Raw genomic sequence first — 17,057 nt, 5'->3', positions numbered from 1 at the left:
AACCCACCCTGTTGTTTTGTTTTGTTTTTTTTTAGACGCAGTCTCTGTCACCCAGGCTGGAGTGCAGTAGCAGGATCTCGGCTCACTGCAACCTCCATCTCCCGAGTTCAAGAGATTCTCCTGCCTCAGCCTCCCAAGTAGCTGGGATTACAGGCGTCTGCCACCACACCCAGCTAATTTTTGTATTTTCGTAGAGATGGGGTTTTACCATGTTGGCCAGGTGGGTCTCAAACTCCTGACCTTAAGCGATCTGCCCGCCTCGGCCTCCCAAAGTGCTGAGATTACAGACGTGAGCCACTGTGCCTGGCCCTACCCTGTTTGTTGTTTTTACACAAGTGGAAGACTACACTTAAGCTTGTTTGGCTTTTTTTTTTCCTATAAAAATTGTAAAAGCTCTTCTGCTTCTGCACCCTGAGGGCAGGTACAGAGTGTACCTGAGCTGAGAGAGCAGGAAGTTGAATACATCTGGATTTTCCGCCGGAGATCCTAGCCAAGCTTGAGAACAAACTGAGAAAGATCATGAGATTTTAGTACAGCACGGAGAGTTTCCCTGGGGAACATGCCACCCCAAGTCACTCCAACAAGGAATGCCAAAGGCCCAGGAGCCAGAGAAAAGGCCACCCCACACTCTTGAGGAGCCACGGGATCCTGGCTACCCCACCTACATCCCAAACCAGCACCCACATGTTTGTGATTTTTTCGATGGGAAAGGATCCTAGGACTGGGGGAAAGAGACCTCATTCTAGCCTGGCTCAGGCCCAGTGCACTGTGAGAGCCTTGATTCCTCCATTGGTATAATGAGCAGGGGCAGGGAGACCACATGGCTGGATTAAAACCTCTTTTTTTGACTCTAAGAATATGACAGAAGTTGCTGACGTCAGAAAACCACACAGACACACAGAGGTCCACAGGTCCTTACAAGTCCATCGCTGGACTCTCTGGGATCCAAGGCCCAACCTGAGGTCCCGATGACTTCTCAGGGCCTTTTTGTTTGTTTGCTTTTTGTCTTTTAAAGAGATGGGGTCTTGTTCTGTCACCCAGGCTTGAATGCAGTATCATGATCCTAGCTCACTGAGGTCTCACACTCCTGGGTTTAGGCAATCCTCCTACCCAGGCTCCAGAGTAGCTAGGACTACAGGCACGTGCCACCATACCGGGCTAATTTAAAAAAAAAAAAAATCATAGAGATGGATCTTCCTATGTTGCCCAGGCTGGTCGCAAACTCCTGGCTTCAAGGGATCCTCCCACTCAGCCTCCCAAAGTGTTGGGATTACAGGTATGAGCCACTGTGCCCGGCCCCTCAGGGCCCTTCCAGGTCTCTGTCGGTATGCAGGGAGTCTAGACAGCAAGTCTGTTTCCTGTGTGCCTTGCACAATGGCTGAAACAGAGGCACTCAATAAGCATGTAGGGAATGAAGGTAATCTAAGGCATGGGAGGGAAACAACCTTTGTCCAGCAGGGGTCGCGCTTTGCCTCTTTAAGGTTTGGTTCCTCTCCAAAGGCCCCATGCAGAAATGGCACTAGAATGCTTGTTACCACTAATGGTTGTACCAGAAGTATTAGTTCACATTTACTGAGCAACTGTATGTGCCAGGCACTGTTCTAAGTGTTTTATGTGTATTATCTGCTGTAAACCTCCTAATAGCCTTTGACATAGGCACTATTATTAACCCCACTTTATAGATCAGGAAGCCGAGGCTTAGAGAGGTTCAGGAGGTATGCCTAAGGGACATACAAGTACTAAATGGCAGGGCTGGGATTCAAACCTAGGTGCTTCGATTCCAGTCTGAAAGGAAGCAGGACCCCCTCTCGGCAGGAGCCATAATGTGGGACTGAACATATTCTGTGCCTGGCATGGTGGGTGCTTCACGCTGCTTTGGGGAACTTGAAGGCAGTGGGAAGGAACGGCAAGGGTCCTAGACTAGGAGTGAATACCTGAGTTCTAGTCTTTGCTGGCACACTGACTTGCTATGTGACTAGTGGAGATACCCTCCCCACTCTGGGCCACAGTTTTTCCAGAGTTGGGCTTGAGGGTCACCAAGGGCCTTTCTAGCTCAAACTCTCCATAACCTAAGAACCCTCCCGGCTCCAACGGGCTCTGATTTTCTAGCTGAGTCCTGCCAGCCTCCAGGAGCCACAGCTCCAAGAAAGGCTGAGCAAAGCTAGACTTCACACTCCAGGACAGCTCAGCTATGGGTGCTCTCAGCCTGGATTGACAGCGACTGCTTCCAGTAACTTCTGAGTTCCAGACTCCTTTGAAAATCTGATAAAATCTGATCTTCTCCCTAGAAAGCTGCTATTCCATGTGCACATTTCCACATTCCGCACACACTCACACCGCATTTAACTTCTGCTGGTGGAAGTGTAAACCCGTCCAACCTCTTTGGAGGGCAATCTGGAAGTATCTGCTTAAACTGGAAAATCACAGATCCACAGACCCAGGAATTTCATTTTTAAGAATTTGTCCATTTACATGTCACAAAGGCCTGTATAAGAACAGTTACTGTGCCACTGCTTGTAATGAGGAAGGAGTTGAAACAACACAAATACCCAACAGGGGAACCAGTGAAACCTTACCAAGGAACATTACACAGCCAACACAAAGAATGAAACAGAGCTCTACATGCTCATGTGGAAGAGCTTCCAAGACACACAGTTAACTGTGAAAGCAACGTGCAGAGCCCTAATGTAGACTCCCTTTTGTAGTAAAATCTTTTAAAAGGTAGAAGAGGAAAGTCACATAACATCAGTAACCATGGTTACCTCTGGGACAGGAAAAAGCAACAGAGAGAGGGCTAAGGAGGTTTTGCTTTTAACTGTCCACTTTTACTACCTGGATTTTTACCATGTGTGTGCAATCTTCAGGAAAATGTTTTGCATGTAATTTCAAGGATTTAACACATAACTTGGTCAATCCCTAAAGTACCAAAGAGCATAGAGAACACAGGTGAAGCCTATGTCGTTAGTACCTCTGTCTAGGTGGGAAAGGTTAAGCCTGGGGGGCCTCCCACCTTTGGCCCACGCTCTCTGTTGTGATCAATATTGCCAGTGATGCACGGAGTCCCCTGCAGGGCTGGAGCGGATTGCTCCGCACCCCATGCCCTGAACCAGAAACCTAACCCCAGGCTGCAACCATCACTTCTGCTGTAAGTAGGTTCTCACCAGTGAGAGCTCGTCCACCTCAGGGGCTGAGGCTGAGGGCTTCTCCGGGGCAGGGCTGGGGGGCGCAGATGAGGGGGCAGGCGAAGCTGAGGTGCATGATAGAGCATCTCCACCATCCAGGGCTGGGAAGGCAGCCAGACCCACGTCATCTTCAGGGATGTCATCCAGGGTCTTGGTGAGCTCTGCCAGGAGGGCCTCATTCTCACTGTCAATCTGGAGTGAGGAGGGCGGGAGGGCCAGAAAGGCAGATGGGGAGATGGTTAGTCACCACCTTAGACTCAGTCTCCACGGTGGACACCAGCTCTGCCCAGCCGGCTGGCCCACCATCACCCTCCTGCCATACCCTCCCCTCTGCCCCTCCAGCAGAGCTGCTCAGTATTCCTAGCATAGCAGATGCCCAATAAATGTGTTATTGACTCCAAGAATCCCAGAATTTTATGAACAGGCACTAGGTGATAGTGGAAAGGGCCCTGCCTGGGAGTCCCACTCTTGGCTCTGCTGCTTATCACATACCTGGGCACAGGGCTGTCCACCTAAGTGACACCTATCTCCCCCACCAAGGACAGAGGCTGGCCTACCACACTGGTAGCAGCAACCCATTGCAGCCCCTCAGACCCTGGGGTCCAGGCAGAGTGAAGGCCAGAAGCTCCAGGGTTCAACCATGACAATAATAACCACAGCAGTGACGAGGCAGCTATCATTTCTCTGCGGGGTCCCAGAGCTTACTCTCCTCATTCACTCCTGAGGAGGTAGCAACTATGGTGATTAGACACTCGGGCTCTGGAGCTGGGGCTGGACCCCAGGTCCCATACTTAGCAACTCTGGGCCCTCAGGCAAGTTAGTTTTCTCATCTATCAAGTGGGATAACACACAGCACACATTTCCTAAGGTTACTGCTGAGGACTAGATGAGTAAACTTAGGTAAGATGCTTAGAAAATGGTGCCTGGCACAAAATAACAGCACTTGCTACTGTGATGACTGTGGCCACTACCACTGCTAGTGCTGCTGCTGTTACATGATTTCCGCCATGACGATGATGACGACGACGGTGGTGGCGGTGGTAGTAAGTGCCCCCTGCACTCTTTGCTCCCTTCCTTCCCCTTCCCAGTGGCTATGCTGTGCCTCGCTTCATGCTGGACGCTGGTGATAAACAGCACGTGGAGACTGACATGCCCCGCTCCCATGGAGCTTACCCTCCTGTGGAGGATGGGATGAAACTAACAAACAAACAAGATCATTTCAGAGCGTGAGAAAGGCTAGGAAGAAAATAAAAGGAAGCCATGATGGAGAAAAAGAATGTGGTGAGGACTTCCAGGCTCTTGAGGGTGGTCCCAGATGCCTTCTCTGAGCAGCTGATACTTAAAGGTAGGCTTGAAAGACACCAGCCAGGTAAAGCGTTAAGAAGGGGAGACCCAGGAAGAGGGAAATCCCAGTCAAAGGCCAGGGGCACAGCGCTTGGCTGAAGAGAGGAGTAGAAAGGCTCTGTCAGGCTCAGGGAGGCCTCACAGCAACCTTGCCCAGGGGCGCACGATTCTGATCTCCATTTTGCAGTTGAGGACACAGAGGCTCCTGGAGGCTCAGCAACTTGTCAGGGGTCACATAGCAAATAATGTCTAGAGCCAGGACTTGGACAGCAAGAGTGCCCCATGCACAGATGAACCACAAGGAAGGTCGGCGTGTGTACCCCCAGCCCACAGGCCCCCACGCCCAGAGGCCTGGTGTGGAGAGCACGTGGCTTCTAGGTGAGGCACCGAGCGCCTCATTTAGTAAGGCCTGGTCCCCGGGCTGTTCTGGCAGAAGGCACATTCTGTCACATGATACCTCCTCCAGCACTCTTTCCCATCCCAGGTCAGGCTGTTTATCCTTTCTGCAGGAAGTTCATCTGAAATACACGTCTCGTGACGGCCTTTTGGCTGCACTAAATCTGTTCCAGGCCTTACAGCCGGAGCAGCAGCTGAGTAGTTCGAAGGGGGAACACGGGGAGAGAACAAACGCATTTGTAATTTTTAGAACGGAGCTAAGAATAAAAGAAAGGTCAAAAGAAGATTTTGGTTGGGTCTGACCCAGGCCCTGGGGATGGAGGCCCGAGGGTAGATCAGGGTCCGAGGACAGTGGTTTTAGAATGCAAGGGGGCTCATTGGCTGCCCCCACCCCCTACCCACAAGTCTCCTTCAACCCTCAGGCCAGACTCCCAACCCTGTCCAGCTCAGAACCATCTGTCCAGCTTGATGGAGAGTTAAGATCCTGGAACTTGGGGCTCAGCGACCACTCTTGGGGTTCTGCCATCAAAAGGGTGATCTTAGGCAAGTCATTTCCCTCCTTTATGCCTTGCTCCTTTCCCTGTGAAATGGGAAGACATGATCCCTGGCCAGCCTTCCTCCCTGGGCTCCCAGAAGGCCAAGTCTGGAAGCAGTAATGAGAGCGCTTTGTAGAGTGCTTAGGTCCCTAAGCTCAATGCCTGGGACATGGGAGGCACCACAGCAGATTTACTTAATGAAAGAGTGAATGAACCAAACAATAAACAACGGCGGGAGGCTAAGTTCAGTGTCTCAAAGACCAGATTCTAGAGGGAAGTCATTCAGAGATGACATCATCAGCACTGCATGAACTGAGAATTCTCACTCTTTCCCAGGGAGGGTACCAAGGGCCCAGAGATATTGTGAATTATCACAAATATCAGAGCCGGAAGGGCTCTCAGGAACCATGCAGTGAAGAGAGATTTCAAATGCGTGGTGCACACGCTACTGCTCCCCTGTATTGCTAACGGCCGCTTCCTTCCATGCCAGCATTTTTCCTGATGCAGGGCTTCAGGTGACAACTGCCAATCAATCACAGTTGGCACTCACAAGGAAACCTATCTGCCATTATTTTTTGGGGGGCGTGGTGACAGGGGAGGAATAAAGCCCCAGGAAAGAGACCTTTCAAGGTCACACAGTGAGTCAGGGGTAGGACTAAGGACTAGAACCCAGGACTTAGAAAGCCAACACTGACTTACTGAGTGCCTGCCGGTCACGGTGCTGAAATGAGTCCAAAATGGCAAAGACCTCAAGAGGTACCCATCAATTTGGGTAAAAGCAAAAGTCTTCCCATTCTCCCCACCTCTCCCCACCCCACTCCACTGAAACAGCCAGGTGGGGCAGGAGGCTCTGAGCCTGACTGGGAGGAGCAGCCATCCCTGCCCACGCTGGCCACTGCTTCCTCCAGCCATCCATTCCAGGGAGCTGTGCCACCCCTCTCCTCTTCCCCAGGCCCATTAGCTCGGCTCTCCCTGCTCAGCATAGAAACAGAGTGCAAATTAATGGAGAGTTAATCAGCTGAGGAAGGGATATTAATAGACTCAGCCCCACCCCCAGTCTTCCTGAGCTGATCTCAAGCAGAAGGAAAAGGAGCCTTCAAGAAATCTGAGGGAAAAGGCTTCATTTTGAGGACCTAGAGTGGCTTGAAGAAACGTCACGGAACAGAATGTAGGCTACCAGGGCAGAAAGAATATTCAGAGATCGGTACTATCCATGGGGCTTAAATTGAGGTTCAAGAAATCCAGGAAATTGGCTGCCACCCCCCCTCCCATTTTTCTGGAAGTAGGTCCAAACCCAGTGACTCTCCTCCTGTAGCTTCAACAGATTGATTTGTCCATGTTCTTTCCTCATTCCTCACATGCGAAAACTGAGGCCCAACCAAAGGGAGCTACTCATCCAAGGACACCTGGCAAATTGTCACAAAACAACAAAACACCTGCCTTACTCTAGAAATATTTACAAGGGCCTGTCACACCCCAAATCTAAGGACTCTGGGACATGCAGAGAAATGGAAGGCAGCGTCCCTGTCCCGAGGAGGTGTCAACCCTTGCAACTGTAGCTTGTTCTCTACTCTCCCAGTTTGTTTCCGTAACAATGGTGCCATTTAATTGTTAACAGACTTGGCACTGGCAGCAAGGCTCCGTGATTCCCATTGGTCCCACGAAGAAACTATCCAAGTTAGTGCCAGAAGGGGGACTAGAACCTATGGCTCCTAGATCCCAGCTCAAGGTTTTTGGAATGGGTCAGTTTAATCAGTTCCTTCATTCAACACCTATGAATTGAGTCCTTATAATGTGCAAGGGCCCCAGAGATGAATAAAGTGTTGGTCCCCCAAGGACCTTGCAGTCTGAAGGACACACATGGGTGCAAGAGATGGGAGCCCATGAGAGGGACTAAGTGACCAACTGCCTTAGGAGGAGGCATCGTGAGAGCTACGTGAAAGATTCATTCAGTGTATGACTGTTACGCCCTGACAAAGTGCCAGGCACTGTGCAGAGCCCTGGGAATATAACCATGCACAATGCAGACACAGCCCACACTCAGAGTTTCCGATGGGCAGGGAGCAGGGGGTGGGGACAGGCCCCAGTCACATGGACAGAGGGTGCATCGGTGAGCAATGGATAGAGCTAGCCTAGTCTCAGGAGAGCTGGTGGAGTGTGCAGCCCATGAAGGGGAGAGGGGCTGGGAGGGCAGAGCTCTGTCAGCTGTGAGGACTGCCTTCCTTGCAGGACTGGGGCCACACCAAGCTTACTTGTGCCTGAAAGCATTAGTAGGACCTCATCGGAGGCTTACTGGTAGGTCTGGCCATTCTCTGAGCAGGTGGGGGGCCTATACAGTCTCGGTGGGGATGGTCTTCAGGGAGCATCCAAACCCCTTTTCACTGATGAGTTCTCTGCAACCTAAAAGCATTTTCTGGAGGTGGCCCCCTAAGAGGAAAGGTGCAATATAGCAAAGGAATTGTCCCCATTGTTCAAGCAAGAAAATGGAGGTATCCAGTTGGAGCCAGAACTACAGTTTCGTTCTGGTAATTTCTCACAGGGTTGGCAAAGGGGTTCAGTGTAGCAGTGAGGGGTGTGGGTTCCTAGATTACAGTCTTTGCCTGGATCCCTACTAGCTGTTTGACCTTGGGTGAGTTACTCAACCTTTCTGAGCTTCCCTTTCCTTGTCTGTAAAACCGATTACTAGGAGTACACAACTGATAGCTTCTCTTCCTCAGAGAGGCCTTTCCCGACCACTCAGTCCACAGTCCCTTCTCTATTTCCTTTCTACCCTTATCACAAGTGACTGCTGTTTGTTCACATGTTTACAGACGGTAAAGTCCTCGGATGAACACAGTGCCTGACACATAGGGCGCTTGGTAAACATTTCTAGAAGGATGATAAAATCCATCAGGAGGACGCTTGGAGAGGACGCTTGCGGCACACCACCTTGGTGTTCAGCACATGCGATGTTATTGTGGTTGTTGTTATTATTATTATATTGCCAGATAGACACAGGGAGCTATGGCTTCTGCCCCCAATCTTTATGAGGGAGAAAATTCCAAGAAAAGAATCATGAATCTGAATGTGTCCATCACCCAGCTAAATATGGCCAATCCAGTTTCATCGATTACCCTCTAGGCCACACACTCCCACCCACACATGCAAATCCATGCAGAGATTGCTTTCTTCTGAAGCAAACCCCAGACATCATATTATTCCGTAAGAGGCCTTCTTACAGGAAATACTAGCCATTACATGCCCCTGAGGCTGGGTGCTGGAGCACACAGGGCTGGGAGAGGCACATGCATAGTGGTTCTTGGCACTGCCTCTTATTAAAGAACCTCTAGGCTCCAGCTGAAAAAGGGAGATAATTGTATTTACAACTGAGAGTTGTTAAGAAATTTAAATGAATTAATATACACAAACAGGGACAGCCCTCCCACAGAACAGCTGCTCAATAAATGCCAGTCATCTCATTATGGTATCAGCATGGTCGTAAAGTCCCGGCTCTGGAGGCAAGAAGACTAGGTTTGAATCCAGTTCAGCTTCTGACTAGGTTAATTGCCCTAGGCACATGACTTAACTTTTCCAAGCCTCATTTTCCTTATCTGTAAAATGGGAAAATACTGGACCCTGTCTTGCAGGGTGGGGACGAGGATTGGATGAGATAATGTAGGGAACAGAGGACTTGGACCTCTGTGGCACACCTAAAGGGGCTTGGTTCTGCTCGGGAGACCTAGAGAGCAGTTCATCTCACCCTTACTTTCCGGAGGTGATACAGCAAGGGCCGGTGAGGCATGTGAGCTGCGCCAGATCAGGGGCCGATCCAGCACGAGAAACCGGGGCCCAACAGCTTTGATGGGTGAGGGGCTTTGTCTGCATGAGCAAGTGCAGGAGAAGGCAGAGCAGGGCAGAGCCGAGATTTTGAGGACAGAGAGGCCTGGCAGCGGGGAGGAGGGGAGACTGGAGAGGGCATACCTGGAAGAGCTCAGAGTCATCGGGGCTGTACTGGTTGGGTTCAGTCTCTGAGTTCTCTGGGCACCACTGCAGCTCTCCAAAGCAGGTGGCCGAGTCAAAGTCGCTGGCATCCAGCTGGGAGAGGTCAAGTTCTGGAAAGTCAGCATAGAGTTGCTCCTCCCCGGACCCTCCACCCTGAGGAGACAGGAAGGAAAGAGGTGGATCAGAACTGAGGCTGGCTAGACCCAAGCAGGGGCCCTCTCAATAATGATGCAGCCAATCTGGACCCGTGGCCAAGGCCCGATTTTGCCAAATGACCAAGAAATGGAAAGATCAGCTCCACCCCTTGGTTGAATCTTCTGGTAGCTAAGCTAGGCCCCAGCAGTACTAAACCCCCTGCTGCTCTCCCCTCTGCACTCCTACATATCCCTCAAGGCCCTGCCCACATACATCTCTGTCCTCCTGTTACCAGAACTGTTTTGTTGAAAACTTTATTAAAGACTGTAAATAGAGGAGCTAATCCTTTACATATATGTCCCCACTTATAAGTGGACTTCTTGAAGCTAACAATGCCTCTATATTAATAATGAAACAAAAAACAGCAATAATAATGACTGACAGTATTGTGTGACTACTAGGTTCTGCAGAAACACCCATTCATGTTCCCAGGAATTTTATAGGAATATATGTAATGTCTAAAATTACATATATGATATAATATATGATGGAACATACATGATGAACATAAAATTACATATTTGATATATGATGGAACACCAATTAGTACACAATATGTAAATAAAGCCATAAAACACCCGTATCATGAGCCGGGCATGGTGGCTCACGCCTGTAATCCCAACACTTTGAGAGGCCGAGGTGGGCGGATCATTCGAGGCCAGGGGTTCAAGACCAGCCTGGCCAACATGGCGAAACCCCGTCTTTACTAAAAATACACAAATTAGCCAGGGGTGGTGGCCCATGCCTGTAATCTCAGTAACTTGGGAGACTGAGGCATGAGAATCGCTTGAGCCCGGGAGGTGGACGTTGCAGTGAGCTGAGATCACACCACTGCACTCCAGCCTGGGTGACAGATGGAAACTGTCTCAAAAAAACAAAAAACAAACAAACAAAAAAACCCAAAAACAAACAAGCAAAAAAACACCCATATCATGAAATACTACAGTGCTGTTGAAAAGAATGAGGAAGATCTGTGTGTTCTCCAAGACACATTAAATAAAAAACAAAGTTGTAGAATATCAGCATGTAAAATATAACCCCACATGTGTAAAGAAAGTAAAAATCAAGCCGTATATTTCTTTATGTAGGCTAGCACGTATGCAAACACACAGGAAAAGATCTAGACGGTCATAAACCCACCTAATAGCAGTGAGTGGGGGAGAAGGGAGCCACAGGTGACTCTGATAACAGCATTGCCTGAATCAGTGGTTCTCAAAGTGTAGTCCCAGACGGGCAGCACCAGAATCACCTGGAAACCTGGTATGTTGGAAATAATATAAATTCTCAGGCCTAATCCCAGAGCTACTGAATCAGAAGGCAATCAATTTCTCACCCTGGTCTCCCAAGTTTAATGGTTACCAATAGAAGAACTGCCCTACAGATTCAGAAATAGCCTGAGTTGGGGGGCTGACACAGAAACAAAATGGCTTGGTGATGTTCTGTTGGCCCTGGGGCCTGGCAGAAGTGAGTTGAGATCCCCATTCACCAGCTGTGGACTTTGGGCAAGTCCCTTCATCTGTAAAACGTGGACAACAACAATATCTGCCTTATATGTTAAGATTAAAAGAGGCAATGTCGTCATAGCCTGGCCTAGTAACTGCTCAATAAATGTCAGCTAAGAGTAATATAACAAATAATGATAATAATAATGATAAAACAATGGTATTTCATGGTAGGCAGAGAGGAGCGGGAACTGTCTCAGAGAACAAAAAGAGGCATATGTGACACTTAAGAGAAACAGGTTTTCCCCAGACCTTTTCCTTAATTGTTCCCACTTACTAGGCCTCATAAATTATGAATAAATGTATATTATTAGCTCAACTTGACACAGGAAAAAGGCTTTTATCCAAATTTGGGTCAAATGTCTTAATTGGCGTTTTGCAAGAATCCTGCCTACACAGGAGGCAACAGGCCCAGGTCCTCTCTAGCGGCCGGTCCCCTGCCCTCAAGCAGGCAGCAAGGTGCCCAGCAAGTCTGTCTCTGGGAGCATGGCCCCACCACCCTGTCCACCACCTGCCCATTCTTTCTCCAATCCACATGTATTCCACAATCCTCATTATTGAGAGCCCACTCACTCTGAGCCAGGCACTGTGATGGTGGGTGGGGAAGGATGACGTTAAACAAATAATCACACAAACAAAACATGTGATTCTAAATCGTGACTCTCCAGAGAAGAGCAGAACACCTCTGAACCTGATTGGGATTCTGAAGATGAGAGGATACAGGTGCTTCCTCAATCTCTGGGTCCCCCAGGTACCGCTCTCCCCACAAGCCCAACTGTCATGCCCCCCAACTACAAATCACCAGCACTCAGTGCCTGCCCCTGCTGCAGGAACTCAGGTGGATTCTCTCGGCTGCCTCTTGGGAGCTTCTTTCTCCTTTGTGCCCAAGCAGACTGTGGGGATGCAGCCGTGGTCCTGTTCTACATGGATAATTGGTTTGTTTCCTGTTTTGGGCCATTTCTAGTAAGTCTGCAATACTTGCGTACAAGCCCTTGTTTGGACATATGTCTTTACTTCTCTTGGGTAAATACCTACGAGTGAAACTGTTGGGCCATATGGTAAGTGTGTGTGTAAGTTTATAAAACAGAAAACTGTTTTCCACAATGAGAGAACACTCACTTTGTACACTCCCATCAGGTGTATGAGTTCAATTCTTCTGCACCCTCTCCAACACTTGGTATTGTCAGTCACTTTATTTTAGCCATTCTAGTGGGTATGTTCAATGCTACTATGAGCCAGGCACTGTATTATATAAGACTCAGCTCCTTCCTCCGTGAGTTGACATCTTAGTGAGGGAAGAAAACATGTAAATATTTCATTCTAGACTGAGTTAGTCCTATGAAGGAGAAACAAACAAAGTGCATTGATGGAAGATAACAGGAAGCAAAATCTATCTTTTTACCCTCTTTATGTTTAGAGACAGGATCCTGCTCTGTTGCCCAAGCTAGAATACAACATGGCTTGATCACGACTCACTGTAGCCTCAACCCCTTAAGTTCAAGCAATCCTTCAACCTCAGCCTCCTAAGTAGCTGAGACTGCAGGCGTGCACCACCACACCTAGCTAATTTTTCTTTTTTAATTTTTTGTACAGACAGGGGTCTCTCTATGTTGCCCAGGCTTGTCTCATCCCGCCTCAGCCCCACAAAGTGCTGGGATTACAGGTGTCAGCCACTGTGCCCAACCCAGAATCTAAATAAGACAGAATGTCAGGAAAAACTTCTTGAAGGAGAAGCCAGGTAGTGGAAGAGGTGGGAAGAGCATTGCAGGCAGAGGGACCGTCAGAGGCAAAGACCCCCGTGGGGACTGAGCCCAAGGCACAAGGCGTTGAGGTCAGTGAGGCTGTAGCTTGGTGACCAGGGGTGGGGGATGGAGGAAATGGGAAAAGATGACACTAGAAAGGCTGGTGGAGGCTGGATCAGGAAGGGATTGGAAAGGATTTGGGTTTTACCCCAAGTGTGATGGGGGTAGGACCGGCATAGAAGCAGGGAGATGGTTTAACAGCTGTTGTAGCCATCCAGGAGGGGACAGGTGGTGGGTTGGGGAGGTACCTCTCAGACACCATCTAGGGACTGTGGGACAGAAGGGAGGGCCAAAAGCAGAGACACAGGTTGCTAGGCAGCTGGGGCCTCCGAGGCCAGCAAAGCCCCCAGCAATAAGGTCTCGGGTGAGCTCTATGTTCCAGATCTCCCTCTCTCCAGTAACTCAGAGCAGCCACCTTTGTAGGGCTTGCTTCTTAGAAACAGCTTTAGAACCAGAGTCCCAGAATCCCAGACTAGCCAGGAACCCACAGCTCTAAGAGTTGTCCAGGTAAGTCATGGTGAACAATCTGGGAGGCAGAGGTCCCTTCAAAAACCAGACAAAAGCTATGGACATTTTTCCCCACAAGATGCAGGTATGCGCACAAAATGTACACTTAACTTTTAGAACTTCATAGAACTAGCTTAAGAACTCCCGACCTAGATGGTCTATCTCCTTCACTTTGCAAATATGGAAACTGAGACCCAAAGAGGATAATGGATTTGTTCGGGGTCATCCAGTGAGTGTCCTTCCCTCGAAACCATACCACCTCCTTTACAAAATGTCCACAAAATGGCTGTGATGACTGCATTTATTGATTGCCCATAGCAGCTCAACATACTCAAAGTGTACCCAGCACATAAAAACAAAGAAACCTCAGCTTCGTGGCCTTGTCAATTAGGCTAAGACCACTCTCTAGCTAAAAACCATTAAGCACCACATTAATAGTGATTTCTCTGGCTATCTCCATATTTAGAGAGGCTTTTGAAGGAGTGCTTCAAGTGGCCCAGTTCTTTTTGAAAGGTCTGAATTAAGACCTTCTTGTCCTGTCCCGGGAGCCTTCCACAGGCCCTGCCAGTGGAGCTGGGAGGTTGAAGCACAAACTAACAGTCACTGCTATTATGGAGCCCTTACTAGATGCCAAGGCCCATGCTAAGTGCCTTCTATACATGCTCTCATCAGTCTTAAATCAACCTAGCAGGGTGGGTGCTACCGTCCCCATGTCAGCAAGTCATTTAAATTAGGTTGCTAGGGGCAGGCGTGGTGGCTCACGCCTGTAATCCCAGCACTTTGGGAGGCCGAGGTGGGCAGATCACTTGAAGTCACGAGTTTGAGACCAGTCTGGCCAACATGGTAAAACTGCATTTCTACTAAAAATACAAAAATTAGCTAGGTGTGGCAGCGGGTGCCTGTAATCCCAGCTACTCAGGAGGCTGAGGCATGGATGGCAAAGATTGCAGTGAGCAGAGGTCACGCCACTGCACTCCAGCCTGGGCGACAAAGCAAGACTCAGTCTCAAATAAATAAATAAATTGTAAGTAAGTAAATAAATAAATAAATAAATTAGGTTGCTAGGGCTTCCATAACAAAGGACCACAACCGGGTGGTAGCTTAAACAACAGAAGTCTGAGATTAGATTGTCTGCAGGAATGGTTCCTTCTGAGAGTCTGTTCCAGGCCTTTCTCCTTGGCTTGTAGATGACCATTTTCTCCTTGTTTTTTCATGTTTTCTTCCCTCTTTGTGTATCTGTCTCTGTGCCCCAATTCCTCCTTTTGATAAGGACACTAGCCATACTGGATGAGGGCCCACCCTAATGACCTCATTTTAACTTGATTATCTCTGTGAAGACCCTAGCTCCAAGGAGGTCACATTCTGGGGCATTGAGGGTTTAGGGCTTCAGCACACCTTTTTTGAGAGGATACAATTCAACCCATAACACCCAGGGTCCCAAAAGGGTGAAGCTGGGATTCAAACCCAAGTCTCTTCTCTCCCTATGAAGCCAGGACCCTCATCCATCATCCTGCTTCTGAAAGTGAGAAGGAACATTCAAGACCATTCATTCCCATCTGCAGGTGGGGAAATGGAGCTTCAGGCAAGCGTTGGGAATGGCCCAAGTCATACGGCAAGTTTGTGGCTGAGCAAGGACAGACCTGGGACCAAACACACTGAACAGCAGGCTCGTGTGTACGGCCTCTCTGGCCCCTCAATGTGCCTGCTCATCCCCTGCCATGGGCCCCCCTTCTCCAGCAACACCACATCGCTTATCTGAAAGGACTGTGGCTGCCCCAAGCCAGGGAGATAAATGACCCTGGCCGTGGATTAATGGGGTTTCCTCCAGATTCACATAAGTGGCTTCATTGGAAGCTTGTGATCTTGCTGGAAATTGATTCCCTGCTTAAGAAAGAATGCATCTTCAGGAAAAATTGGTGGCTCTGCTTTCCTGGCTATAATAAGCAAATCGCCTAGCTTACTGCCTGGTCCAGAGCAGATTCTCAGAACTACTGAGTGGAAGGAAGGTGGAGGAGGTGGGGCGGAGGGGTGGCTGCAGTGACAGCTTGGGCTCTGGGTCTGTCAGTACTCACTATGCATCCTTCATTGCATCACCTCCCCACTCTGGTCCTCACTGCCCCCTCTGGAAAAGAGAACATAAAACCAGATAGGTCCTCTGGAGACCCCCTGCTCAAGCATTTGATATAATTCTGTACTTATCAAATTTCTGAGATCCACATAGGCTTTGGGGAAACACGCAGAACTCAGCATTTAATGAACAAATAAAGGAATGTATGTGTGAGTGACTTTCCAGAGGGGAGAAAAGTGCAAAAAGAAGGACTGTCTTGAAATGGAAGGAAGCCTAGACAAGGGGGGCAAAAGGACTCTGGCTTTGCGGTTAACACTGATCCTTTCAGATCAGGACATTGTTTCTTGCCACCTAGGTTTCTATTGACAAAATGGGGATAATAAAAACAATCCTGCCTCCCAGGGTTCTTATAAAGATAAAGTACCACAGGTTGGGAACATGGCATGTATCAGACACCCATGAGTGGTGGTCACAGATTACTATGGTCTGAATGTTTGTGATCCCGCAAATTTATGTTGAAATCCTTACCCCATGGTGAGGCCATGAGGAGGCAAGGCCTCTGGGAGGTGATGAGGTCATGAATGGGATGCATACCCTTATAAAACAGACCCAAGGAAGCTCGGTTGCCCCTCCCACCCTGTGAGAATACAAGAAGCTGCAATCTACGAACCAGGAAATGCATCCTCACCAGATACAAAATCTGCCGGCGCCTCGATCTTAGGCTTCCCAGCCTCCAGAACTGTGAGAAATAAAGTTCTGTTGTGTATAAGCCACCCAGTTTATGGTATGTTGTTACAGAAGCAGAAACAGACTGAGACACAGATATGGCACTTTCTAGTTCCCAAGTGACATTCACAGCTGTGCTCTCATCAGTACCTTCCCAAGATGCAGCAGATGGCCAGTGGTCAGCGTTCCCATTTGACTGATGGGATCACTGGGGCTCTAGGAGGGTCAATGCTTCGTGAACTCATCCCTGGACCCATATCCTCAGTTCTAAACCTGCCGGCTCACCCAATTCTTTTGTGTCAACTTTGACCAGCCACCTAATCCCAGTGTCATCATGGCTTGTGGTTTCTGTTGGGGGAATGATCTTGCCCTGCCAGCCAGACCATGCTGGCTCTCTTCAGGTCGGCCTGGGATGGTGGGGAGTCTGGGCTCCACCCGGCTGCACTGACCTGTGACTGCCATCTTGGATACCCTAAGTCCTGCCCGACTGCCAGCTTGGTGCCTCCTTCACTGACAAGAAGTTGTATTTGATGATCTGAGGCAAGTTATTCTTCTTAAACTGCTGTCAGGAATGCAGACCTGCAGTGAGATCTGCTAGGGTGGCAAGTGCACAGCACTGAGCTCACTGTTCCCTCTTTCCATGGCGATACCACTAACTGATCCCAGCCCGACATCCTGCTAAGCCCCAGGCCTTCTCAACACAGAGCCTCAGCGGCTGTTACTAATTGATTAGAAGGGGCCTACTCTACATTATGACCCTGTGCCTCTACTTACCTTCTAGGAAGGAAGTGTGGGAAATACCTATGAAGTCCCACCTA

General features: G+C 49.1%; 1 protein-coding gene across 7 annotated transcripts in view; it reads right to left on the bottom strand.

Annotated features, from left to right (window-relative positions):
* Positions 1-17,057, bottom strand: part of PPARGC1B (PPARG coactivator 1 beta) — a 124,727-nt gene that overhangs the window by 25,021 nt on the left and 82,649 nt on the right. For 5 of the 7 annotated variants that reach the window (XR_008525555.2, XM_002816069.5, XM_063724317.1 and 2 more), the window contains exons 2-3: positions 9,419-9,592; positions 3,162-3,374 (exon numbers count right to left, since the gene is read on the bottom strand). Coding sequence is in view for 6 of the 7 variants with exons in the window: in XM_002816069.5 (XP_002816115.3) it covers positions 3,162-3,374; positions 9,419-9,592 (387 nt within the window). In the remaining variant the exon portion in view is untranslated. The remainder of the gene's footprint in view (positions 1-3,161; positions 3,375-9,418; positions 9,593-17,057) is intronic. The other 2 variants (XM_054556052.2, XM_054556054.2) reach the window with 1 other exon arrangement.

The sequence above is a fragment of the Pongo abelii genome, chromosome 4, assembly GCF_028885655.2.
Source record: "Pongo abelii isolate AG06213 chromosome 4, NHGRI_mPonAbe1-v2.0_pri, whole genome shotgun sequence".
NCBI lineage: Eukaryota > Metazoa > Chordata > Mammalia > Primates > Hominidae > Pongo > Pongo abelii.
This window is presented reverse-complemented; position numbering and strand designations above follow the sequence as displayed.